The sequence below is a fragment of the Haliotis asinina genome, chromosome 9, assembly GCF_037392515.1.
Source record: "Haliotis asinina isolate JCU_RB_2024 chromosome 9, JCU_Hal_asi_v2, whole genome shotgun sequence".
NCBI lineage: Eukaryota > Metazoa > Mollusca > Gastropoda > Lepetellida > Haliotidae > Haliotis > Haliotis asinina.
Genome location: NC_090288.1, coordinates 17,689,373 through 17,716,147, shown reverse-complemented (window position 1 = coordinate 17,716,147; position 26,775 = coordinate 17,689,373). Strand labels below are relative to the sequence as shown.

General features: G+C 39.2%; 2 protein-coding genes across 3 annotated transcripts in view; one reads left to right on the top strand and one right to left on the bottom strand.

Moving 5' to 3' along the window:
- Positions 1-26,775, bottom strand: part of LOC137296579 (regulator of nonsense transcripts 2-like) — a 269,128-nt gene that overhangs the window by 87,581 nt on the left and 154,772 nt on the right. The gene's annotated exons all lie outside the window — the stretch shown is intronic.
- The window catches only part of LOC137296581 (protein MCM10 homolog), a 57,912-nt gene that overhangs the window by 25,666 nt on the left and 5,471 nt on the right, over positions 1-26,775 (top strand). For both annotated transcript variants that reach the window (XM_067828394.1, XM_067828395.1), the window contains exons 19-23: positions 431-570; positions 1,130-1,243; positions 8,838-8,986; positions 12,189-12,231; positions 15,118-15,220. In XM_067828394.1, the coding sequence (XP_067684495.1) occupies positions 431-570; positions 1,130-1,243; positions 8,838-8,986; positions 12,189-12,231; positions 15,118-15,219 (548 nt within the window). In that variant the 3' untranslated portion in view covers position 15,220. The remainder of the gene's footprint in view (positions 1-430; positions 571-1,129; positions 1,244-8,837; positions 8,987-12,188; positions 12,232-15,117; positions 15,221-26,775) is intronic.

Genomic DNA, 26,775 nt, shown 5'->3' with positions numbered 1-26,775 from the left:
TATCCTATAATCATGATTTTGTCCAAAATAGCTTGCTGTTGTACTCAGCTAATTCCCTGGTGTACCCCACTCAATACATTTACACTTGCTTTTATATCTTGTGATTTGAGCCTTTGCTTATCACATGGAAGACCCAGGTTCAATTCCCCATTTGTGTACATTGTGTGAAACCCGTTTCTGGTGTCCTTTGTAATACTTCTGGAATATTACTAAAAGCAGCATAAAACTAAACTCAGTCTCAATTTTGTCAATCTTCAGACTATAATACTTATCATATTAGCTCTATATGTCAATTCTGCTGCTTTGAGAAAGAAATTGTCGTAAATTACAGTATATGAATACAAGTATGACCAGACTATGTGTACCCATGGGTCCTGATTTACAAGAAACATCTTGGACACTGCCACCAGTGCATTTATTATGTTCACAGACGATCAACCTGACACTGGTAATGAATCCAAGGAACCACCTAGAAAGCGTTCCAGACTTCTTGGCAATGTTGATATTAATTCTGAAGAATTCAAGAAACTGTTAAAAACAAAATCTGCTCATAAAGGAGCCCTGGCTGAGGTAAATATGGAATAAGTGTGTTGTCCTTAGCTGCATGTTTTTGAGGTTTGCTCTCCTACCATTATGTACAGGAAGTTAACGTAAGAAAAGCTTAATTTAGAAAAGCTTTAGCTTTTTCCTGAAAAGCAATCTTTGCCTGAAGGAATTCACCAAGAAGTGCTACAGTGATGGCAAGGAGTGCATAGTGAATTGTTGCATTGGTATAATTAGTTTCAAGTCCTTGATGTTAACAAGCCACATGTAGAGATTGTTGGTCTTTTTCATTGAAATTAGTGCTGACCATTTCACAATTGTATTTCATGTTCATCTGCATTTTGTTAAGTTTAGGGACTTTTTTGTCATTATTTATCTGCTTCTGAAGGATTCGTTTCCTAATGCAAGGGAGGCAACTCTTATGTGAGTGGGCCTTTAAACATCTGTTTTTTGAAAGATTTTATGTGTCTTCATCGGCTGTAACTGGATTGCACATGAATTAATGTGGAACAAGTGTGTTCATTCCATTTCTCTCAGTGTTCTTAAAGAGTCCTCCAAAAAATCATTTCACATGTTGCCTTTTCAGGCTGAGGCTGAGCGAGAGGAGAAGTATTTTACTCAACTTGAAAAAAAGGAAATGATGGAAGAAAAAATGCAGGCAGTTACAAAGTTAGAAGTGACTGTCGTTACCTGCCGCCAGGTGAGTCACTCAAGGCGGGTTCACCGATGGTTACCATATCAACAACTGAGCATGCTGACATAAAACAACATTCACTTGTCTTGCCTGCATTTACATGTACAGAGATAAATCTCCGAGGTAACTGGTTGTACACTTCCTAGCCATAACTGTCAGCATTTGGGTCACCCGTAGACAGCCACACTTCACCATGATGACAGTAGTCATCTGTAGACAAACATACCTAACCATGATGGCAGTAGTCATTTGTAGACATACACACCTCACCATGATGACAATAGTCACCTGTAGACAAACATACCTATCCATGATGACAGTTGTCCCCTGTAGACAAACACACCTCACCATGATGACAGTAGTCACCAGTACACATACACACCTCACCATGATGACAGTAGTCACCTGTAGACAGCCACACCTCACCATGATGACAGTAGTCACCTGTTGACAATCACCCTCTATGGTCACTAATTGTATTCTGAAATACAAAGTATTTTGGAAAGCGCGCATTAAATCTCTGTATCACCATCATGACCCCAGATGTTCAGGGTTTCAAGTATGCAGGAAAGGAAGGGCCTTCTAATCATGAGAGTGTTGTTTATCAAATAGGTCCTGGTCATAAGGTTGTACAAGACTGGATTGGGTGGTCATGATTTGAAGTTACTGAATGTGTTATATTGTGACAATGCTGTGTATCATTGCTTGTGCCTACAGACCAATCTTATCATAAGAGGTGGATGGTAGGGCTCAGTGACTTGGATGATGATTCATTTGGATCCCTGCTGATGTGTCATTGAGTTGTCTGGTCAAGGTTTTGTGGCATGCTTTCCTACAGGTTATGCTAAAGTTGGACTATTACTGAGTGCAAGGTTAAGCAATCCACAAACAGAGAGTAGATGTGTTGCTGAATCAGGCTTTAAGCATCAGACATATTTTGCTCTATTTGTATGTATCAAGATTTGTCAGAAGTAAAACTCTTTTGAAAATTGTTTATCCACATAATTTAGCCATCATCAGTGATTTGTTCAGTATGAAGGCTAGTTTCGTCTTCAGTCACATGTCAATCAAAATCACTGGTTCATTGAACCTTGCCACAGGATACTGAGTAATCTGCTTCGTGGTACCAAAGGATGCAAGTGGCATGATGCATGCAGCTTATCATCGTGTAAAGTAAGGTTCAGCAGCTTAAATACCACCCACCACCGTACGTGTATCATGTTTGTTTAATCTCAGGTTAGCCCACTTAACTCTCACGAAAATGATGGGAATCTAATAGGCATTCGACCTGCATGTCGCTCGCTAGAGACGGAAGGCAGTCAAACACTCATCAGCGAGCTGCAAGTGACTATCACTGGAACTGAAAAAATACTGGGACATCACATTTGATGTTTGGGAAGTTATTGGCTTTTTGGCTTTGTAAAGAAAGTGTGAACCATTTTTGTTTCTTGGGAATTGATGACTGTTTTCACCTGTAAACTGATGTAATTGTTTATGACCTTGAAGTTATTGTCATATGTACAAAATATGAAATTATGATACCATAACATTGTGTCTGGATGTATCAGTTCTGTGTATAAAGCTGGTCTGTCAGCCAAATGGTTACACCAGGGCATGCACAAGCCTATGCTTGTCTAGCCCTTCTCTAATGATATTGGCATGACATTTGGACTCAATAAATGTAATACGCTTCATTTGAAACGGACCCGTGATCCGGGGTAGAATAAGCCTTCAGCAAACCATGCTTGCCATAAGGTGCGACTATGCTTGTCGTAAGAGGTGACCAACGGAATTGGCTGGTCACTCTTGCTGACTTGGTTGACACGTCATTGGTTCCCAATTGTGCAGATCAATGCTCATGTTGTTGATCACTGGATTGTCTGGCCCAGACTGGATTATTTACAGACTGCCGCCATATAGCTGGAATATAGCTACGTAAAACTAAACTCACTCACTTTTGTGGAGAAGCTGTCTGAGAAACCATTGCAGTGTGTGGAACGGAACAGCAATGAAGTCAGCTGTTCTCAGATGTGAAACCGAGGTCTTCTCTTTTGCTGCTCAGGACCAGTCTCTTCCTACGCACAATCTCCAGAATGTGATTCTTAAAGAAAATATCAGTATGAAATGTCGTCTGTGCAATGAATTAACAGAGACTGTCCAACACCTTGTCAATGGGTGCCAAGGAAGTCCAACACCTTGTCAATGGATGCCCTTCCTTGGCACAAACAGCATATCTTAAGAGACATGATGGCATAGCTCGCTGCTTTTACTACCCTCTCTGCCATGTCTGTGACTTTGATCCCGAGGTCCATCCTGAATATGTCCAGGGCGTCCTGGAAAATGACAGTTTTTAAACTTCTGTGGAATAGGCCCATATACAGCCTCAGAAAAATTCCTGCCAACAGACCTGATCCTTTGTTGCCCTTTTTGATAAAGCCAATGAATGTGTTTGTATCATTGAATATACTGTCCCTTTTGACAGCAACGTAATTGGCATGATAAATATGGGGACCTCACTTTTGATATGTCTCGCTCGCATCCCAAGTGCACTTGGCTCCCCATTGTTCTCGGTGTTCTTGGTTTGGTACGGTACTTCCTGAACTCTGGGTAAGCTGCAATGTTGGGAAACTTTCATATTCTCTGGAAAGTTCTTGGAGGGTTTGACTTGGCAACGTTTCCTGGGAGAAGTCCCATTTGCTTTCTGCTCTGCAAGTAGAGAGGAAAATGGCCCTAAGCAGATGATGAGCCTTACCAGCTTGACTGTGCCAGGATCCCCCAAACCCTCTCTACTGCATTTCTATCTTAATTTGTAAAATAATTATAATAACTAGGATTGCCTCTGAGGCAATACTGATGGTCTTCTGACTTCCTGCACAGTCTCCGTGGCTGCCCTTCCTTATACTGTTTTTTTAACACCAACTTGAGTGTCCATTGCAGTGTTTTGTGATGGAATAACTAAGAAAGTAAATGATAATTACTGTGACATGTTGATGCCGTGATCTGACCCCAATGGAATGCTGCAGTAATGTCTATCTTTGTGTCACAATAGTGACATAATTATTGATTTTTACATAACATTTTTTCCTTGTCTTGACTCATGCTTATTATGCTTATCTGCTCCCTGTAAATGAAGATAGTGGCACGCTTGAAATCCCTTGAAGTACCATTCTAACTGAATCGAATGTACAGTACACTCACCCATCGGCAGCCTCCCTTTCCTGCCAATATGGTCACATACATTTATATATTTCAACAATAGGAGAAGCTTTTTTAACACAGGTACCATCAAAAAGTGAATATCAGACAAAAATTCATTATTTCAAAATGGCAGAAAATCTATCATGGCAGCCAACTTCTGCTGTGCTTTGGAAATGATAAAGGATGCTGATGTTCACATTGTGTGAACATATGGTACATTAATGTCTTGTAGTTTTGGAGATATTCAGATTTAAGGATTTTGACATTTTGGGTTATCTGTCCTTACCGGAAGCATGAAGTGGGAATTTTGTTAATTTTGTATCAATTTCAGCACACAGGTTATTATTCTGAAAGTTACATGAAAATCAACTCACTAGTTTGTTCAGGAGAGCCGTTTCAAAATTTCTACAAATAATAAGAATAATATTCGGATAATTAAAATAGGTCTTCCAGACTTTCATCCGGACTTTGTTTTTGAAGTGCCTTTTCCGGGCTAGATATCCTGCTCAAAGCGTACAATCTGATCATTATTACCCTGGATAACCCAAACTGTGTTAGGCAATACATGGTTAATAGTCACGACTTATTTTACCGAGTAACCATTTCTGTTGTGTGAACAGCCTCAATTTTTAACAAACTCTCTAGCCTAAGGTGAGATCATATGTACTGGTAAACACATATAAGATGATCCACGACCTGACAAATGACCCCAATTTGCATACTTGGGAATGCCCCACTTGAAACAGGAGGGAGACAGGTTGTTTGATAAATATCGAGAAGTTCATTTTCCCCGTGCGTTTCACGCATAAATTGTTATAGCAAATATGTTTAGGACCACCGATCCATTTCACAAAGCAAATGACGTTTTCCTGAGTTTTTTTAACTAAATTGTTGAATATCTAAAATGCTTGTCAATGCCCCAATCATCTATTTGTCTTCGTCTTAACTAAAGGTTAGCGTGGAATATCAGTATCTTATGCCTGAAATTGCAGTCTTATCATTCGAAGGAATATGCGGTGTTGATTTCATGTCACGGTTAGCATGTATTGCACATGCATAATCCTCAAGCTATCTGTAGCAGCCGAGTGTACTCGCCCAATTCCTTGTACCGCCTCTCTTGTCACAAATGCGTTTAGTGCGCAGGATCATCTAATATGTGTCTAGCAGTACCACATGTTCTTTTGTTGTGGGGCAGGACTGAAGTCCTAGAAACTCTCAGGCCCTGATTTCTTGAAATAAACTGAAGTATGAGTGTTTGCTCAAATTTGAGGAGGAAAAATTTCAGAATGAACTGAAATGATACTAAGTTCAAAAATAGTAGACAATTTGTGTTTAGTGAATAGAATGCTAAGACCCAACTGTTTCAAACTGTCAAACTCAGTTCAATATTTGAGTGAAAACAGAGAGATCAGGGTCAGGCGTCAAACTGTCACACATGGTCACCGATCCAAGGACTCTCCGTGGTCAGCATTGTGTAACTCCATCTGATCGTGATCTGAGATCTATACAAAGGACCACACACCATCACAGACCGGAATTAGATGGTTGATGAATGTATCTCAATGGTGAGGATGGTAGCAGTCGGTCATCAGTCTTGTCTCTCATGTTCAAGAACTGGAATATTGCTGATTACGGCATAACATCCACTCCAGTGTCTCTAATCTCTTTGGGTGAGAGGATAGCTTGTGACAGAAGACCTTGCATTGCTCTTAGTGGGTTAGTGTAGCAGACAAAATCCCAAGACTCCAATTGTGACACATCTTGACAATTCAGGCAGGGAACAGTTTTGATGTGTTGAAATAGCATCAGATGCTGCACTCTGTGACTTTCAGTCCAGAATAACTGGGGTGGCTTTTGTCCTAAAGTAATGCCAGCAATGCTTGGAAAATACTTCTTGGCAATTGTTTCATAATGGTTGATATCACATTGTACCATTACCTAATCATAATGATTGCTTGTGAAATATTAAAAAATTCCATGGTAGAAATATTTCTAAGGAACAAACTATACTGTGACCCACTTGGCAGGCAGACAGGGTGACTGTGTTATGTAATGCACGGGCAATTGTCATGTCTCAAAATATCAAGGGTGAGCAGTACTTCTGGTCGTGGACTTTAGTAGAAACAGGTGCAACTCGGCTGACACAGATGGTATTCATCCTTGATTTTTAGAACACAGTTGTCAGCCTTTTGCCACACTTCTGGGGTAATTCTTGCGGCAAAAGCTTACACAAACTCTTTAACGTCTGAAAGGTTAAATGTGTTATTATTGTGCGATTTTCATATGTATCAATTATGTAACTATATAGCAGCAAAATATAACAAAGTAGAGAATTAGTTTAACAAAGGCCAGGTGTGGAAGACCCTGAACAAACGAGACATGTAGCGGTCTTGTTACCCATGCTTTTTTGACCACGCAAAGGCTGGAAGTTGATTCTATTGGAAAATAGACGGCAGCGGGTAGAAATTAAGCAAAAGATCGGTATCGCGTCTGCGCTGAACCTTTCCACTTGACGTTACGTTAATGCAAAGTAATTGTACAATAAAGTTAGTAAACCATGAAAGATGAATTCTGTGGTAGTGAGATTAGGGTTGTGTAAAATAGAGAGATGTCCAGTTATGTCATGACGTAATGTAAGCTGATGTGATGAAATGCACAGCTTTGGGTGTTTGTTAATATGAGCATGTGTTTGCAGGAAAGAAATGATATATAATTGTGAGAGGAATGAGAATAGCTGGATTAATTTTAGGAGGTTAGGAAACGCATTTAACCAAATAATCCTAAATGAAATTATTGTCAGCAATAAAAGTTACAGTGCTGTACTGGGGTACGCAGAACTATGTGGCCTTGTTTCGCAGCTAGTTTGTCTGTGATGTCACGGATTGGTTTTTTGTGCTGCCAGATTTTTCCTTGAGCTGGGGCTTTGTTTCAGATTGCCTGTAAGGCACGTTACAGGAAGTGAGAAAATCCTGCTACTGAGCCTTGAGATGCGTGTGATGGTACCATGGACATGCAGGTTATCTGGCATTATCCAAAATGATAATGCTTGGTTCATCCAGCTGCGGTAAAAGCTAATATTCAAACCAGTTAAAAAATACCTGCCCATTTATTTTGCTAATTTAATCACCATCAGATTTCATGGTCTCAAAAACAAAGTCCCAACCCCAGTCAGTCCCTTGCTACGGGTACCACCATGCAAGATGATCAGGCATCTACCTTTGTCTCATGATAATACTGGCACCTTAGAACAACTGTAAGAAGCCACATCTGATCGTTTGAGTCATTTTTATTACACAAGGTTACGTCAAGATATATAATTTGAAATCCCAAATTGTGGTATTCTTCAGCGCATAACATGGACAGGATTGAGTAGTTTTCTCTAAACACAGCTCTATCGTCTCCCCTTTTGGTGTACTTGAACCTTATGTTTACCTCAGCTACAATTAGCGTTGTTGTATCTTTGATCTCGTCTCATATTGAAGCACACATCGATGGGATTTGGCGTTAATACAGTTTATAAACTGCATGGTGTATGACACCTGTATCAAAGCTATCCAGTTTGTGTTTCCTGCCTGGTAACATGACACAATCCCTGAGGTAACTGATTTGTTTATGTTGTATGCATGACTATATGTCAGATTGAGAAATTTATACATTCTATAATATGCCCTCCTCCCTAACGGATCATGCTCGTTCAACATTTAAGTGTAAATCATTATCTTCAGCAATATGACATGTAGTCTTATTTGCACTGACTGGAGCTTCCAGGTTGTAGTGAAGTAGTAGGAAAGGATAAATAGGCTGAATTTAAGTGACAACCAATGTGTGTTTTTCACAGCGATGGCCATTCACCCTGGTGACAGGAAGCATTGAATAATCTGTTTCTATCTGGTCTTCATCCCCCACCACGCTTTTAATGGGAAGCAGGGGATATAATATTAGGCTCTGTCCATATGTCCGTAGATCTGTGTGTCAGTACATATGTACAGACATATTTGACATTGAACAGGATACTTTTTTGTGTTCAAATAGCAAGTTTTTCCAGTATTAGCATGGTTCTGCGTTATGATGTTCTCATAATAAATAGTGATTAGTGCTTCAGAATAAGTCTGCAACCTTGAAATTAGAAATCCAAAGAACTCTAACAATGGTTGTTCTATTTTTAAAATGCTTGAAGCAAAATGAACATGTGCCAATAATTGACCAAAATTTTGTGATTTTCCAGAGAAAGAGCATGGCATCCACAAAACTGATAAGGAATGCTGCCATTCTCTTCCTTCTTGGTGGAACTTGCAGTAACTTGTTCAAGACCCTGACATGTTTCAGGCCTGTCAAATATTTGAAATAGATTGATGATCTCCATTTTATTGACCACAGATTTTGATGGTGGTTCTGTTTCCAGTGCAAGTACACAGCCTTCTCTGCCACTGACGCCTGCAAGAACGCTCGTCACGATCTTCATCGCCATAAAGGCATCAAGCGCTTCTTCAAGTGTAAACACTGTAAACACAGAACAGTTTCCTTGGACAAATACCCTAAGGATGCCTGCAAGTAAGCTCTTTCAGATAAACATCTCTGTGTGATAATTCTCCTTTTCATGTTGAAGTTGTTACAAGACCTTAGTTACTGAGACGCAAACACTGATTATATGGATTTTCTCAGTCCAAAGATCTTTGATTTGAATATTGTGTTACAAAATATGTATTCAAACCTTGACTTATTATCCTAGAATGTTACTTTTCTGTAGCTTTTAGCTGATCAGACTGTGAAGTCTTAGACTGGCAGCCTCTTTGTTGCTATTTGTGATCACTGTGTCACAGTGAAATATGCAAAATGGAATATGTTCAAACCAAGAAGGAAAGTAGTCACAATGCTTATTTATATATTTGGTTTGGTAGTAGTGAGGTCACTGGTGATTACCGTGACATATTGACACTGTCAGCATGGTCAAACACTCCAAATCAGGTGGTGACTTCTAAGGGTATTTGTGACAATTAGTTGTATTTGTTATAATAATAATAATAGTAATAATAATGATATTGTACCTGTAATGCGCATTTTCCATGTGTTATACATGCTCAAAGCGCAGACATTAACAGGGGAAAGGAAAGCTACAGGGAAAAGTTTTGAAGAGAAGGGGTTTTTAGTTGGGACTTGAAATTGGAGAGTTCATTACAATCCCGCAGATGTTGAGGCAGTTGATTCCAGCCCCAAGTAAGATCAATTTGATCCAAGCGATGGCCATCTATGACAACGCACTGAGATTTGGCTAGGAGGTATGATTGGAACCAATCTAAGGCGACCCCACTGATGTGAAAGTCATGTTTGAGACGGTGAAGGAGTTTGTTGTGGTCTATAGTGTCAAAAGCACTGCTCAAGTCTAGGAGAACTAAAATCCCGAGCTGCATCTTGTCAATTCCAAGTCTTTTTGGACTATATTCATGATATGTATTGTGTTTGCTTGAAAGCTGATTCGTTGCAGCAGCACCGCAGAATGTGAAATAGGCTAATGTTGTGGCCTGTTTGACACATATCCTGCTTGCACGTCCTTGTACTGTAATACCAACTCACTGGGATAGATGTAGATAGCTGTTATCTGTATAAAAATGACTTGGCACCAGAAGACTGGTTGTGCTTGAACTTAGGTATGAGGTAAGATGTATTTTATGATGCCCCATAAGAGTACAGTGTCAAAGTACATTTTTTGGTTGTGCTCACTTGTGATATTGCTTGAATGTGGCTAAAAAATAAAGTACACTAACTCTTTAGCCGTTATCACGCTATCGCCATCTTTAATTGGAAACAAGGTTTGGAGTGAATAGCTACATGCTCATTGAATCAGCTGATGGTGGGCAGAGGCTGTTTTGTGATGGGATCATGGCATTTTACTGATGACATTTCAACCTAAAAGTGAACTATTTGTGGAACCATGTTCCGCTGAATAATTTGTTGCTGAACCATTTCTTGTTCAGCCATTTCCTGCTGAACTGTTCCTTGTTCAACAATTTCCTGCTGAACCATTTCTTGTTCAACTATTTCTTGCTGAACTGTTCCTTGTTCAACTATTTCCTGCTGAACTATTCCTTGTTCAGCCATTTCCTGCTGAACTGTTCCTTGTTCAACCGTTTCTTTCTGAACTGTTCCTTGTTCAACTATTTACTGCTGTTCGTATGATATGCTGTAATTTGCATTGGAAGTTGTTCTGCATAGAGCATTTCAGGTATGTACTCCAAAATATGTTCATTTTGGAGTGAATTTACATACATTCAGACTATCCTGATAATAGTAAAATAGTGTCATGGTAAGTTTAGTGACAGAATTTATGTATCAAATCTTATTCACTGCACAAGAACTAGTTCCATCTGAGTTGTTGACACTGAGTTCTTAGATAGCAACTACTCAAGATCATATCAGTCACAGTATAATTAAAACAAGTCCACTATGTTATTGAATATGTCTGACCATTGTTGCATCAAAGAAGATTTTGTCAGTAAAGACTTCAAATTTGCAATTAGACATCACTAAACAAAATACTTTACCTTTTCCATTCAGGGATTAAGCTTACTTTGTGTATTTGTCTTGCATATAGTATTAAGTTAAAACATACCCAGTAATATAACAAGATGAATTCTGATGCTGTGATTAGGAAAATATAGTGCCTGGAACTATTATTTTACCAATAGAAATATATTCTAGCATTGTTTCATTTCAATTGCAGGTAAAATATTTATAAACATAACTAAGATTATGCGACAGCACTTTGGTTTATGTGAGTGAGTGTGTGAGTTTAGTTTTACGCCGCACTCAGCAATATTCCAGCTATATGGCGGCGGTCTGTAAATAATCGAGTCTGGACCAGACAATCCAGTGATCAACAACATGAGCATCGATCTGCGCAATTGGGAACCGATGACACGCGTCAACCAAGTCAGCGAACCTGACCACCCGATCCCGTTAGTCGCCTCTTACGACAAGCTGAGTCGCCTTTTATAGCAAGCATGGGTTGCTGAAGGCCTATTCTACCCCGGGACCTTCACGGGTCCTTTGGTTTATGTATTGCCAGTTAGTATTCATACATGGAATAATTCGACCTGTCACTAATGTCACTTCGTAGTTCCATCACGAAGCAGTTTCTTGACATGTGATCGTCAAGCTGCAACAAATGTCACTTTAAGTGAAACAAAATATGCTTGTAGGTGTGTATTTTTCCCAACTACACTACATTTAGAGGCATGAGTTGATGCATTATTGTAATGATTGCTGTGAATAATGTAGACCGAGGTAATAAATATCGGACCGATACATGGTTTCACTACAGTTAGTATTTAAACATTCTTTGACAAAAGCAAACACATTCTCACCAAATATGTTTAAACATGCAAGACAGCTGTGTTGGTGTCTCCATTGGTCACGATTAACTTACGATCTCATAGGATGGCAATGTACGAAACATACCATTTTGATGCTGATGGTCAGATTAAGGGATAGACTTATCTATGGTAATATGGCAATATACTAGTATGGACCCTAGTATAAATATCCTGATATCATGGACCTTAAAGTGTTTTGCAACAATGCACTCGTATTGTGCCATTGACAATGCAAACATCGATATTATCAATTAATTGTTACAACACTAATTGTATATTAGATATTGTTGTGAGTTTTTGGGGATGTGATTATTCATTATGCCATGACATAGCCTGAAATACTACTGACTGAAACATTTAATTACTCCGTACCTTTTTTTCAGAAATTGCGGTAGTTCATCATTTGAAAGAACTTCAATGGCTCGGGTAAGAGGATAACCACGACCAATATATGACCGAATCTTAATGAGTGATAAATATTTACGGTATTTTAGGCTTCCAGAAGTTGATAATTGGCTACTACCCTGACTGTATACTGAACAGTTGTTGGTGATGGGCTAGTACCCCCACCATATGCTGAACAGCAGTTGATGATGGGCTAGTACCCCCACTGAATACTGAACAGCAGTTGGTGATGAGCTAGTACCCCGACTGTATGCTGAACAGTCGTTGGTGATGGGCTAGTACCCCGACTGTATACTGAACAGTCGTTGGTGATGGGCTAGTACCCCGACTGTATGCTGAACAGTCGTTGGTGATGGGCTAGTACCCTGACTGTATGCTGAACAGTCGTTGGTGATGGGCTAGTACCCCGACTGTATGCTGAACAGTCGTTGGTGATGGGCTAGTACCCTGACTGTATGCTTAACAGTTGTCGGTGATGGGCTAGTACCCTGACTGTATACTGAACAGCAGTTTAATGATGGGCAAGTACCCCGAATGTATACTGAACAGCAGTTGGTGATGGGCTAGTACCCCAACTGTATGCTGAACAGTTGTTGGTGATGGGCTAGTACCCCGACTGTATACTGAACAGTCGTTGGTGATGGGCTAGTACCCCGACTGTATGCTGAACAGTCGTTGGTGATGGGCTAGTACCCTGACTGTATGCTGAACAGTTGTCGGTGATGGGCTAGTACCCCGACTGTATGCTGAACAGTCGTTGGTGATGGGCTAGTACCCGGACTGTATACTGAACAGTCGTTGGTGATGGGCTAGTACCCCGACTGTATGCTGAACAGTCGTTGGTGATGGGCTAGTATCCTGACTGTATGCTTAACAGTTGTCGGTGATGGGCTAGTACCCCGACTGTATGCTGAACAGTCGTTGGTGATGGGCTAGTACCCTGACTGTATGCTTAACAGTTGTCGGTGATGGGCTAGTACCCCAACTGTATGCTGAACAGTCGTTGGTGATGGGCTAGTACCCCGACTGTATACTGAACAGTCGTTGGTGATGGGCTAGTACCCCGACTGTATGCTGAACAGTCGTTGGTAATGGGCTAGTACCCTGACTGTATGCTTAACAGTTGTCGGTGATGGGCTAGTACCCCGACTGTATACTGAACAGCAGTTTAATGATGGGCTAGTACCCGGAATGTATACTGAACAGCAGTTGGTGATGGGCTAGTACCCCAACTGTCTGCTGAACAGTTGTTGGTGATGGGCTAGTACCCCGACTGTATACTGAACAGCAGTTGAATGATGGGCTAGTACCCCGAATGTATACTGAACAGCAGTTGGTGATGGGCTAGTACCCCAACTGTATGCTGAACAGTTGTTGGTGATGAGCTAGTACCCCGACTGTATGCTGAACAGTCGTTGGTGATGAGCTAGTACTCCGACTGTATACTGAACAGCAGTTGGTGATGGGCTAGTACCCCGACTGTATGCTGAACAGTCGTTGGTGATGGACTAAAGTACCCCAACTGTATGCTGAACAATCATTGGTGATGGGCTAGTACCCCGACTGTATACTGAACAGGAGTTGAATGATGGGCTAGTACCCCGACTGTATACTGAACAGTAGTTGGTGATGGGCTAGTACCCCGACTGTATGCTTAACAGTCGTTGGTGATGGACTAAAGTACCCCAACTGTATGCTGAACAATCATTGGTGATGGGCTAGTACCCCGACTGTACACTGAACAGTCGTTGGTGAACAGTACCCTGGAACAGTACCCCGACTGTATTCTGAACAGTCGCTGGTGATGGGCCAGTCCACCGACTGTATCAGGGGTTCAAAAATATGTTGAAAAGCCACTAGCCACAGGGCAAGTGACTTTGAGAAAGTAACTTGTTCTGACTTATATTCCACTTGCACTGATTTTATGACACAATGCGTGATGTTAATGTTTACTGGTTTATTTATCGGAGAGTGATAATTTCACTCTCTACTAGCTTTGCTTTCTTATTATTGCGAACTTTAATAGCTTCATTATGAGAGATATAAAATTAAATCCAAGATTATTTGCACTTAAAAAACACAAGTGGAAATTATCTATTAGTCCACGGACAAGTAAGATACCATGATTTGATTGCCCGAAATGAAAAGTGACTTGTCCCAGGAGTTGGGAGATGGGATTTTTGAACTCCTGTGTTTGCTGAACAGCAGGTGGTGAATGGCTAGTTAATCCCTGAAGACTGAATAGTTTTGATGCATGTCCTTATATTCCATTGATATAGTTAGATGTCCATGTCAGTGACAGGATCATGTGGAGTAGATGTGATTACTTACATACCACCAAGATAAACTGAAATCTGAACAGACACTGATGGAGTAATATTCTCTCTAATGACTGCTGTTTTGTCAATGAAGATTGACTCATTTAGTGTGACGAGGAAACAGTAGTAGTTCATCATGGACAAATTATCCTGATGGAGACATTCTTGCTGTTACTGATGGGCTAGAAGTCCCACTGATGACACACTGGCAGCTGACATTATTTTATTTGGCACTTAAAGAGATGCTTGCTTGAATGCAAGGACAGCGTCATGAATAATTTTCTTCACATTTGTACTGAAATAACAATTTCCTCCAGCAAATATCTTATATAATCTGAACTATTTGCAATTCACGGAACCAGGTATCCTTGATGATATTTTCATGGACTAAAACTTATCCCCTGTTATCCTAAGGCATGTTTGAAAGTATCACCGTGCGAGACCAGCGCTATCATGGAGGTGATTGAGATGACATATAACACCAGCAATTACTGGGATTTGTTCAGACATTAACACTGATAGGATTGCAGTAATTTTCACATCTGCTGTTTCAGTGAGTGTTGGCTGATTTGCTGCTTGTGTTTTCCAGGAAAAGACTGGTCCAAAGTTGGAAAACGAGACACTATGCCTGAGAGGTGATGAGGTCAAGTTCCTCAGCAGTTTAGGAGGTCAGGTCTTCATGAACAGCTGAGGTGAGGTCCACTAAGTGACCATAAGGAGATTGAGAGTCTGTATGGGATGTGGTAGGGACACCCAGAATACAGATCTGCCTGGTACAGTGGGGAGACTAGAATACACACCTGCCTGGATTTAGAGGGGAGATCGAGATTGGACTTCTGTCTAGGATTTGGGAAGACCTATAATAGACGTACGAATGGGATTTGGGGAGACCCAGAAAACATGTCTGCCTGATATAGTGGGGAGACCCAAAATAGATGTCTGCTTCAAGTATGGTGGGACACCCACAATACTTGTTTGCTTGAGAAAGGGATGAGACCCAGAATAGACATCAGCCTGATTGAGACTCAGAATAGTTGTCTGCTTGATATCCACCGAAACTGCAAATGAGTGTAGCTGAGATGGCCGTCAGCATGGTCAGTGGTTTTGCTACAATCTGTTCATGAAAATAGTATGTGATTTTTTAGAATTGTTCCCATGGGAAACTTACTTGGTGCCATATGTACCCATGCCTGCAATTTTGTTTTGTACTTTTCCTTAGCATGTTCTCTTTGACTGGGCCATTAGTGTAGCCTTGTGGTTAAAGCGCTTGTTCATCCAGTTTCGATGCTGTACGGGGATTAAATGTGTGAGGCCAATTTCGAGTGTCATCTGAAACCAGTGTGAAACCAAATCTATCAGTCACTCATTCACTCCTGTTTACCATTTTATCATGACCTCTGATCTTGTCTTATGATCTGTTGTGATGGTGAATCATTAGAAATCTGAAATCAGTAAATTTGCTATTGGCCAATGATGAATGTTTGTTTAGTTTATAATTCAGTTTTTTTCTGGTAATTTGAGAGGAGTTTCAACTTTTTCTGTTTTTAGTTCTTTCTTACCAAGTTCTCTTTTCGGAATGAATATCTGTTGTCCAAGTTGATAATCAAAGGGCTAAATCTTGTTGATTTCACAAGCCTTCAGGTGAGCTGCAGTGCCTGATGGTTCATTTTGTCCACATCTTATCCTCACTGAAACAGCACTGTAATAATGTGCCTGTGATCAACTACACTTGTGTCATCAATTCACACTTCAATTTCAAACATGGCTGCTTTTGAAACCACTGTTGCAATCTTGCCCAAAAAGTCATGGTTCAAGATGCTTCCTGCATGTAATATCACATGCAGTCTGTTTGTTATGTCAATACATGGGTCAAATGTTTTGTCTACAAGCCCTATCACTAACATCACCATTATTAGTCTGTGAGGCTTTCTCTGCCTGCAGAAAGAAGTATTCAAAATTCTCTAATAATAAATCTGATATTATTAAATCTGTTTCCATTTCATAAATGTTCATCTGTTAATTGCTTGTAAAAGCATAATTTCATGTCACATGACCAATAGTTGTAATTGATTAATTCCAGTTGTGTTTATCGCCACTGGGCCTTAAGGACTAAATGAAACCTGTTTGTCTGTCTGTCAGCTGTTTTGAATACTTTGATTTATGATCCATGTATGATCATGATATGCATTTCATGTAAGTCGATATCAGGCATTTTCAAGTAATGAACAGACAGTGTGATCAGGCAGTGGAATTGTGTTGAGATTCATGATTCATTAAAAGTGAAGTGTTGTAGTATTCTTTAGTTGTTTTACCAAACATTGTGGAATTGGGTTTTTATACTCATTACCATGTGTGAATGTTTTGCCTGAGAAAGATGAAAGTCCAGTGTTAACTGAAATAGTTAATGTGGTGCACTAAGGATGGTGTTGTAACTGGGGAGGCTGTGTAGGCTGTGTAGGCTGTGTAGGCTGTATCAACTTTATGGCCTCCATGGATCACCCACACAGCAATCTCACAACCACCTGCATAGAGATGGCACATGACTGTCATTAGAACTGACATGAGAAGTCTTGCACTGTCACATGTAAATCTGGACTTTCTTTGTTAGCATGCTTTGTGTCAAACACTTGTTTATTAGTGTCATACAGAAACTTGACATCCAACACTTTGACATGCTCCCACAATTAATGAAAGTTAAATATTTTCTATATAATCCTTTCCTTTTTACCGACATAAGGGTTGGCCAGTGATTAAAGAGTTATCCAAATTTGTTTCTTTCTTTCAGAATCAATTATTTTTGTACTAAAAACTGGATTTTTTTGTTTTACCTGAATCCTGTACTTCTGGAGTTTTGATCATCATTTTCATCATACAACAGAGTGATGGCACAATATCCTATGAGTTTGAGTGTTACTAACATGGTTGATGTTGTGTTGTTGGGATGCTGGAACTGTCCATAGTTCTTCAGCTGGATCAACTTTCTCAATTATTTTCTGAAATGAATAACAAATGTAACAAACACTATCATTGGAGGAGCATTGGTTTTAGTTTAATATCACTGGTGTCCCCTCCTTCATGATGGACTGGATTGAGCATCTACAAAGATCAGACTGACAGTGGCTCAATGCCCTAGCTGCGTCATACTGTATGACAAGATTGTAGTTGTCATCCTGTGTGATGTTCAGCATTAACAGGATAAGACAAGACATTGTAGGAGCTAATCTGTATGACTGTCTGAGTAGGACATCGAGGTTATATGTCAGTTTGGAATGTCTGTGGGTGAGCCCTGTGAAACTAGACTAGCAGCCACACCTACATGTATGGACGTCACTATAGAAGTGAAGGACTCTGAATGAGATGTTAAAGCCCATTCTAGATAACGATTTTCTCACTGGTTCATAGTGAAGGCCTTCCCTCATTCATTCATGTCCTGAGAATCAATGACTGTAATGACTTTTCTGAACAGACGCTTCCAGCTGTAGTCCCCAAATAGTGCAAGGATACACAACCAGTGTTGTGTTAGTATTGGGTGGTGTCTATGTCATGTCAGCTAATACCAAGAAAGTGAAGAGAATAATACTGGATGTATTTTGATAGATCGTCATGTTGACAGATACGTTTGTAAGCTGCACATTTATACCAGTGATGAACCAGGCTAGAATTGGTCTTCAGCAACCCATGCTTGTCCTAGAAGACCCCAAGCAAGGTGAAGTGATCAGGATTGCTAACTTGGTTGATACAAGTCATTGTATAACAATTACCAATGTTCATCATGTCATTCATTGGATTATGTGTTCTATACTGTGGAGATCAAGTGGTCAGTTACCCATGTTCACAGTGTCAATCAATGGATTGTGTTTAACTGAGCTGAGGACGTCTTATATAACGAAAGTAAATTTTCAAAAAAAAAATCCTCTTTATTTGTTCACATGATTTTCCTGGTTGAATGTTATGTGACTGAGGACAAAAAAATATTGTATATCTTTTCCTTGTTTCATCTTTGTGTTACAACCATGCCCTCTCCAAGGAAAACACACCAACATGTTCAAGATGTGGAAATCTAATTTTCAATAATGCCTCTTTAACAATCATAAAACCTTTTTTGTCACACTTATGGGCATTACTCACCTAGTTTTGTTAAAATGTAATGGCATTTGGCAAATGCGTAGTTTGTAATAGAACTGTAGCATGTTGCTTTTTTCCCAAGGCATAAACTTGACCTTTGTGTTTTGACCCTGTTTTATGGAAAATGCCATGCTGCAGTAAATCTTCATTAGATATATGATCTGTTTTGTAATGTATTTCATATCATGGTCAAATCATTAGGACTTTAGTCATATTTTTTGTCTTTGATTTTTTTTGTGGTAAATATTTAAATGTCAGTGCTGATAGCTGCTTGTGATTAATGGCAGTTTTCATTGTTGCAACAGAAAATTGTGAAGACACATCTTTATCCTGAACACAGACTTGACAGAGCATATATTGATCTAGACTGTCACACAGAACCTGCTCTGTGCTCCTGGTCCTTCTCTCATGTGACTGGACTTGGATTCACAATGAGGAACCATCTTTACTCTGAGCACAGACACCGTAGAACCAGTTAGAGATGAAAATAATCCATCTCTCAGTCTGTGAACCACATTTTTCCCAACAGCCTTGCCCTCCCTTCAGTGCTGAAGCCCTAAATGAAGCAAGTCTATGTTTCATCTGGTTTGTCTTTGGTGCCTTTTCAATTTAAGTAGGTTTGTTTGTTGTCATCAAAGTTATATATGTTCAAAGACTAGCGTTAGTCTGAAAATAAGACTATCACACTGAATGCTCTCCATACTCCATGTCCTTCTCACATGCCTGGACTTGGACTCACCCATAAGAGGCAGTTTTATCCTCAACACAGCATCTGTAGAACCAGTTAGAGATCAAGACTGTTACACTGAACACGCTATATATTCCTTCCTTCAGGTTAGAGATCAAGACTGTTACACTGAACACCCTATATATTCCTTCTTTCAGGTTAGAGATCAAAACTGTCATGCTGAACACCCCCCAGACTCCTTGTCCTGCTCTCATATGAATTATGCTCAAGATGTCGCCACACTTACTGAAACAAAAACTGTATTTTATGTGCCTCATAACTCACAGCTCATACAAGCTAATTGTCACTGTTCTTAAGCACCAAAAGTCAATAAATATACACATGAGCATTAATTAAGCACCACACATTTTCATGCTATAAGATTGTGTTTAACACAACACACTGGTCATTCATGGTATAGAAACCAAACACACGGTTATAATTTCGTTAACTGAACCATCTAAAGTGTCAATCCATCAACTACTAACACTGCTCATACTTTCGGCTGAAATTTATTGACATTCATATGGGGGCACTATAAACGTTATCAATAATCATGTCTAAAACTATGGTCACACAGACAATGTCCTATAAATTGATATTCAATCTGGACCCAATGCTGCGATGGGACAAACCAGCTTCATGCATACCAAAACTCTGCCGTCTGGTATTTTCAGTAAGCCTATGCCTTGGCATGTCCAAAAAGGTTCAATTTCAGCACTATTCACTTATTTATGCGTCGTTAAGAAAGCAATGAGAATACATTTCACCTTTCACCATGACAGAAATTTAGCATGAAAAGCATGCATTTGAGTCAGCATGTGAATTTCATGCTAACTGCATGTGTATTTAGATATAATTGGTTGACTTCTCTGTTTTGATCCCTTTTTGATACAATTGACAATTATTTTTGGTGGTGCTTAATAGTTTACTCTCCTTAAGCCTTTAAAATCAATAAATATTTACCTTTCCTAAGCAGGTAAATTTTTGCATTTTTATAACTTTCCAAAGTAGAGACAGTATCAGTTTGTAATTCAAACCATGACAAATTTCTGTATGAGGAAGATTTATTAATGAAACTGTGAGCGTGAAATTACGTGTGGCCACACTAAGTGGCTTTGGACTATAATGATCCTTACTGCCATACTCAAACTGCTTCTCACACCTAGCTCGATCACTTTATGGAAAAGGGCCTTGTTATTCTAAAAACAATTTGGTTCTGCCACATCAATCTAATCCCTTGGTAGGACAGAGGGTAAGTCAGGATATAGGTTAATGTATACATTTTGTGGTGAAATACAATGCTGTTTAAAGCAATTTTGTGGTGATACTAAATCTTGTCTGTCTGGCTGGTCACATTAGTCTGTGACATTTACAGTCCAGTGTAATGTCTGATCAACACGACACACAGATGGTGTCATTTACCTGTAATAAACATTTGACCAAGATGATATTTGAAATGGCTTGGCGACCACATCTTTCATCACCAGCTACATGTTGATATTGATGTGGATGTTGGAAGTTTGTTACAGACAAATAAGTGTCTGTTAACAATGTTATTGCACTAATATGCTAACAGGCATATTGTTTGCCAGTCCACTTTCTCCTGCCTCCTCCTCTTTGTCTCTGTCCTTCAGGGGACGGTGGGGACCCTAGTTCATACAGCATTCACTCATCATGCCAAGTCCCCACATGGGTACAATGTGTAAAGCCCATTCTGGTGTCCCTTGCCCAGATGTTGCTGGAATGTTGCTTGGGTATTGCGAACAGGGCATAATACCATACTCAGCCACTCACTGTTTCTTTCTGTCTTAATGTTTTTCAACCTGTAATGCTCGATGTTTCAAGCATGTGGAAATTCATAAGTTAAGTGTAATTTTATAACTCTCAAAAGGCAGGTGGTGTAACCCATAGTGAGGCCATAGTGACCCTAGTCAAAGTGACCACACAAGAAAGTCAAAATGGTCAAAAAGTTTTGGTATGGCCATATTGACTAGGGGTTTGTGGACATTTGGACTGGGATCTGTGGGTAGCCTAATGGTTAAACTGTCTGCTCATCACGCTGGAGACCCGTGTTTGTTTGACCACAAGGGAACAGTATGTGAAGCCTATTTTTGGGGTACCCAATGATAAAATTACTGTAGTATTTCTGAAGGTGGCGTAAAACTGTACTCACTCACTAGTTACACATACAGCTGTAATGAAATCAGATTTCAAATGTTCCAAAAAGATCTTATGAACGCGTCTCTTATCACTCCCAGGCACAACGGGTCTCAAATGAAATGTGATGGTCATGACAGTAGACTGACATGTAGATCTGATGTTTGCTATGTTTAACTTTGATGACAGTGTTATCACTGTAGGCCTACAGTAAAATATGATGGCCATGACAGTGGACTGACATGTGGATCTGATGGTCCCTATGTTTGACTTCCTTGATAATGTTGCAGCAATCAGAATTAATGGAGTTTCCTTTAATTTAAAAAGCATTACATTCCATGTGTCAATAGACTGAACAATTTCATCACTTTATAGCACCTTCATATTTCTTGTAAGAACCGCGGCAATGGATTAGCCTAATGGTTAAAACATTTGCTCATCACACCCAAGACCAAAGTTCAATTTCCCTTATTGGCACAATGTGTGAAGCCCATGTCTGGTGTGATATTGCTGGAATGTTGCAAAAAGTAGTGTAGAACCAAACTCACTCACTCCTGTAGGGACCCTGAAATTAGTAATTGTTTATCATCTGTACCCCTAGATTTGTAGGACTAGGTATCACCATGGAAACTACAGTATATTTGTGTGTATATTGCCCCTCTGAGTGTGTACCTGTGTACAAGTTTGCAATAATTGACATTTTATTTGTGGTATGTTGTAAAAACATCTTCTGATAAGGTAAAGCAAGAAAACAGGAAACAATGATGTTGCAGAAAGAAAATCTGAAATTTGTGACACAACATTGTTAGACCAGATAAATGTACCGTTTCCTTTGTATTTACTGTATGCAACGCTATATACAGAGATTTGTGTTGACTTGAAGCCTTGAGGTAATGTGGTTGTTCAACCTTTATATCTGTGTCAAAAATGTTACACAACTGCATGTCATTGACTTGACCACTGGATTCCAGCTGGGAATCTCCCAGAGATGTTTCTCCTAGCAGAACGATGTGAAGTGAGAGACTGCCACGGAAATAGCAGTTGTTTCAATCAAAATTTTTTAACACTTTTTAGTTTCTTGACATTTTTGACATCTTGAAATTTCTTGACTATTTCTTGTTTCTTGAAACACAATTACTTTGTTCTCATATTACAAATGAAAACCTTTAAAAAATTTCAAAAGCATATTTCTTTGCCTATGTAAACAAACAGAACTATTTCATAACTCCTGCCCGATTTTTTCCCACCGAATAAACTGTAATGATGCTTTTAAAACATTGTTTCCTTGCAAACTATGTCTTCAGAGTCAACACACATCAAGAAGTCAGCACAGCTATCTGAAACAACAAGTAGTCAAGAAAAAATGAAGGTGTGTTAACTGTAAGTGACTCTCTCTCATAAAATCTTCAGGTGCTAGCCGCAGAATGAACTGTTATTTCCTAGTAGCCACTTGGGAGGTGAACACTGACAGGGACGTCCTGATAATGTTGTATTGGTTTCTGGTAAAGTCAGGGTGTATTACATAGCCTCTGTGTTGAGAATGTTGTGATAGTAGCTCATCATCTGAGAGAGGTATTACATTCCAATGGCCTCATCATGATTCTGCTCGCCACCCACGTCAAATATTGAATATCACTAATAAATCTCTGCCTTAAAGCACCATATCCTGTAGACTTTATCTCATCTTGAACAATATCCTACTGTGACAAATGATCTCAACAGCTCATGGCTGGCTTTTGATGGACTGGGGTTGCACAGATAATTATCAATGCAGTGATGGGAATTTTCCAGTATTTCGTAGTTATCTGATTTTCTAGAGCACCTTTGAAGTGATTGAGTCAACATTTGGCTGTTGAGAAGTGAAGACAATGTTTAATGTCAGTGTATTTAACTTGATAAAGTTGCGGAAAAGGCTTTGGAATGTTTGGTGGATGTGGGAAGTGAAGAGAACAATAGGCATACTGCCTCAAGACACAGCACCGCAGCTATATTGAACATTAACTTTGAAGAATACAGATGCAGGAAGGCAAGTAATGATACATGGAGATTAAAAGGGAATTAGTCCAATCTTATTTTCTCCCAGAAAGGTTAACCATTGATATTTCTATGAGAATTTCATGACTTATTTTCCATTCTAACTGTCAGAAATGAAACAGCGCCTTTTTGTTGGTTCTATATTTAATTAGTAGCATAATACTGTATCTCCCGCTTTGCACTAAACATGCAGCAGGGGTTATAGTATTAGGCTCCATCTGCCCATGTGTACAAACAGGAATATCTTATGAACAGTTGACTAGATTTTTAACATATATGGTCCCAGTCAGGTTTGATGACCTTGACCTTCATTGCAAGGTCACATGAGGACCTTAACTTTTTACCATTGTCAGAGAGATATCTGAAGAACCATTCACTAGATTTTCTTCATATTCACGACCAAGCACAGGACCCAGTCTATTGTGGTGACCTTCACCTAATTTTCAAGGTCACAGCAACACTTTGACGATTTCAGCATGTTAAACTGCATGTTAAGATTTTCAGCAAGATATCTCAAGAACAGTTCACAGGATTTCTTCATAGACTTTCAAGACTTCACTTGAATGTTTTTAAATAAGCAATTTCTTTGTAACTATTTATGTATATTTCATACACTCAGACATTCATGTCGAGGTCATCGTGTGTCTTGAAAATATTTGTGTGTTTGAACAACTGCAGAGCAAGATATCAAGAGAGGTTGACTGGTCATGTTTTTGTCGACATTTAACTTCATGTTAAATTACGGCCTTCACTTTCATTCTTTCATTCAAACTCATTTTTCTTTTAAGTTGAGAATTGAGACAGGGTATTATGTCACCTTAGTGACAATGCTTGTTTCTAGCTCAGCTGAAATTGAAACAGATTTCTGTGCAAACACAAAATTTAAAGTACAGTGTAATCTGTAACTTACTTTTCTTATGGATACTCGTTAATAATTTTCAGATTATCAATCATTTACGTGATCCCTACACTTTTGTCTACAATGTTCTGTTATACACATTGCTTTCTAAGGGGCAGTGGGGAAGCCTTATGCTTGGAGTGTTCACTTGACACACCCATAGGTTCCATTCCCCTCAGGGATACAATGTGTAAAACCCATTTCTGGTGTCAAGGCTGTGATATTGCTGAAATATAGCTACCAGCAACATAAAACCAAACTCTTTCACTCACTATTATCTCGACATTCTTATTAAAAAGCATAATATCCCAATGATGCAGATTGATGTTCATGCTCTTGATCACTGGATTGTCTGGTCTAGATCTGATGCACTGCCATATAACTGGGATATTGATAAGTGTGTCATAAAACTAAACAATCTCACTCACTCGGATCCGATTATTTACAGACTGTCGCCATATATCTGGAAAATAACTGAGTGTAGTGTAAAACTAAACTCACTCATTCTTTTTGAAACACACCTCTACCTAGGAATACACAGTTATCACATATCTGAGATATAATGTTATCTTAAAAAACAGTTATCCTACAACAGAACCTGAAATACATTGTAATTTTGAAATACTTGATTGAGAAACAAGTAAGAATCTTGAAAAATTCACTTCTATCGTAAAGTATACTGTGTTATGCAATGTTATCATTCCTTTTTAGCTCACATAAAGTTAAGTTGAGCTTGTTTACTGTGTTATGCCTATGAATCTGCACTATAACAGTTATCCAAGCTTGCTAACACAATTCCAATCTGATTTCTGTCATGGTTGCAGCAACCTATTTTCGCTAATGTTTGAGTTTTACATATTTACAAGCATTATTATTAAACATATTCATGCAATAATTGTTTAATTTTTTTTACTTTGATGTTGCCAGTAATACAGAGTGAGTATGAATTTACACTGCTTTTAGCAATATTCCAGTAATTTCATGGCAGGGAACATTAGAAATAGGCTTCACACAATGTACCCATGTGGGGAATCAAAACCAGGTATTCAGTGTTTTGAGGAAATGCTTTAACCACAATGCTCTCTCTCTTGCAGATAAAACAGGAATCTGAAATTAACATAAATAGGTAAATAGACAGTGTTCTATAGTCACTAAATCTGCCTACCTTTTAACCCAAATGTATTTTTTAACATAACAAGACAAGTTTATTTAATTTATGTAGCTCTTTCAGAACCATTCATGATTGAAATGCACAGCATGATTTGTGTACTAGCTTCGTGTGACATTTGATATGGGCAAAATATGGTATCAGCATCAGCTTTCAAAAATCTTTACCCATCATTGACGTCTATTTCTGAATAGCTTTTGATATTAAGTTTATTTCTATCGTTTATGTGATATTTTTTCATCACCTCCAATTTCCCCTCGCCAATACCAATTTAGGACTTCCTGTAATTTTCTGGAATCATGTTCTGCACGAGACGGTTTTATGATAGTGAGTTGTAGCCGTCTGTACCAGCACGGCATACCTGCTCTGTCCCGTGGCCTTCAACATCACTTTGTCCATAGCAGGAAGCTTTGGATGTGATTTTTTCATTGATGTTTGTCATAACCCTGTCACAAGTCACTGATGCATTGTGGGTCCGTCCTCCCACGCCTCAGTCAAGTATTTAGACAAGAAACTTCTGTCAAAGAATGGCTGGATTCGTGGACTAGCTTGCATCCTCCAGATTACAATCCACGTTGATGTGATTGCCATGTTGACATGCCTAATATCTGTAGCTTAATAGGCTAATCCTGCTGGGCTGGGCTGTTATGGCTTGTTTCAAAATAGAACGACTTTACACGAAGCTGTAAATGTAATTATGCCCTGACATTTTTATACATACAGATTTTATTTCTGTAAGTGGTTTCTGAAGGATTAAATTACGTTCTTGACTGACATCGGAAAGACAAAAATATAATGCCTTCATGCACACCTCAAGTAATGTGATCACTGATGTTTGTGTTATTGTTACGTATTGGTACTCACGCCACCTTGTTTTGAATTACCCGTCACTTAAGTCAAGATGTAACTTGTGTGCGCTTCCTAATTGCAATATCTCCCCCTGACAACTGTAGTTCACGCAGCACTGATTATCACTTTTGTCCTCCATTTACTCTGCGATATTTCTATACGAGCAATAAAGCTCCTTGACTCTGCTCAATTGATCCACTCGGAGTCACTTAAAGATGTCCTTGCCATTCATCTACACAAGTTGGATTGCAATTTATTTCAATATTGGATGACAGCGCACTCTGAT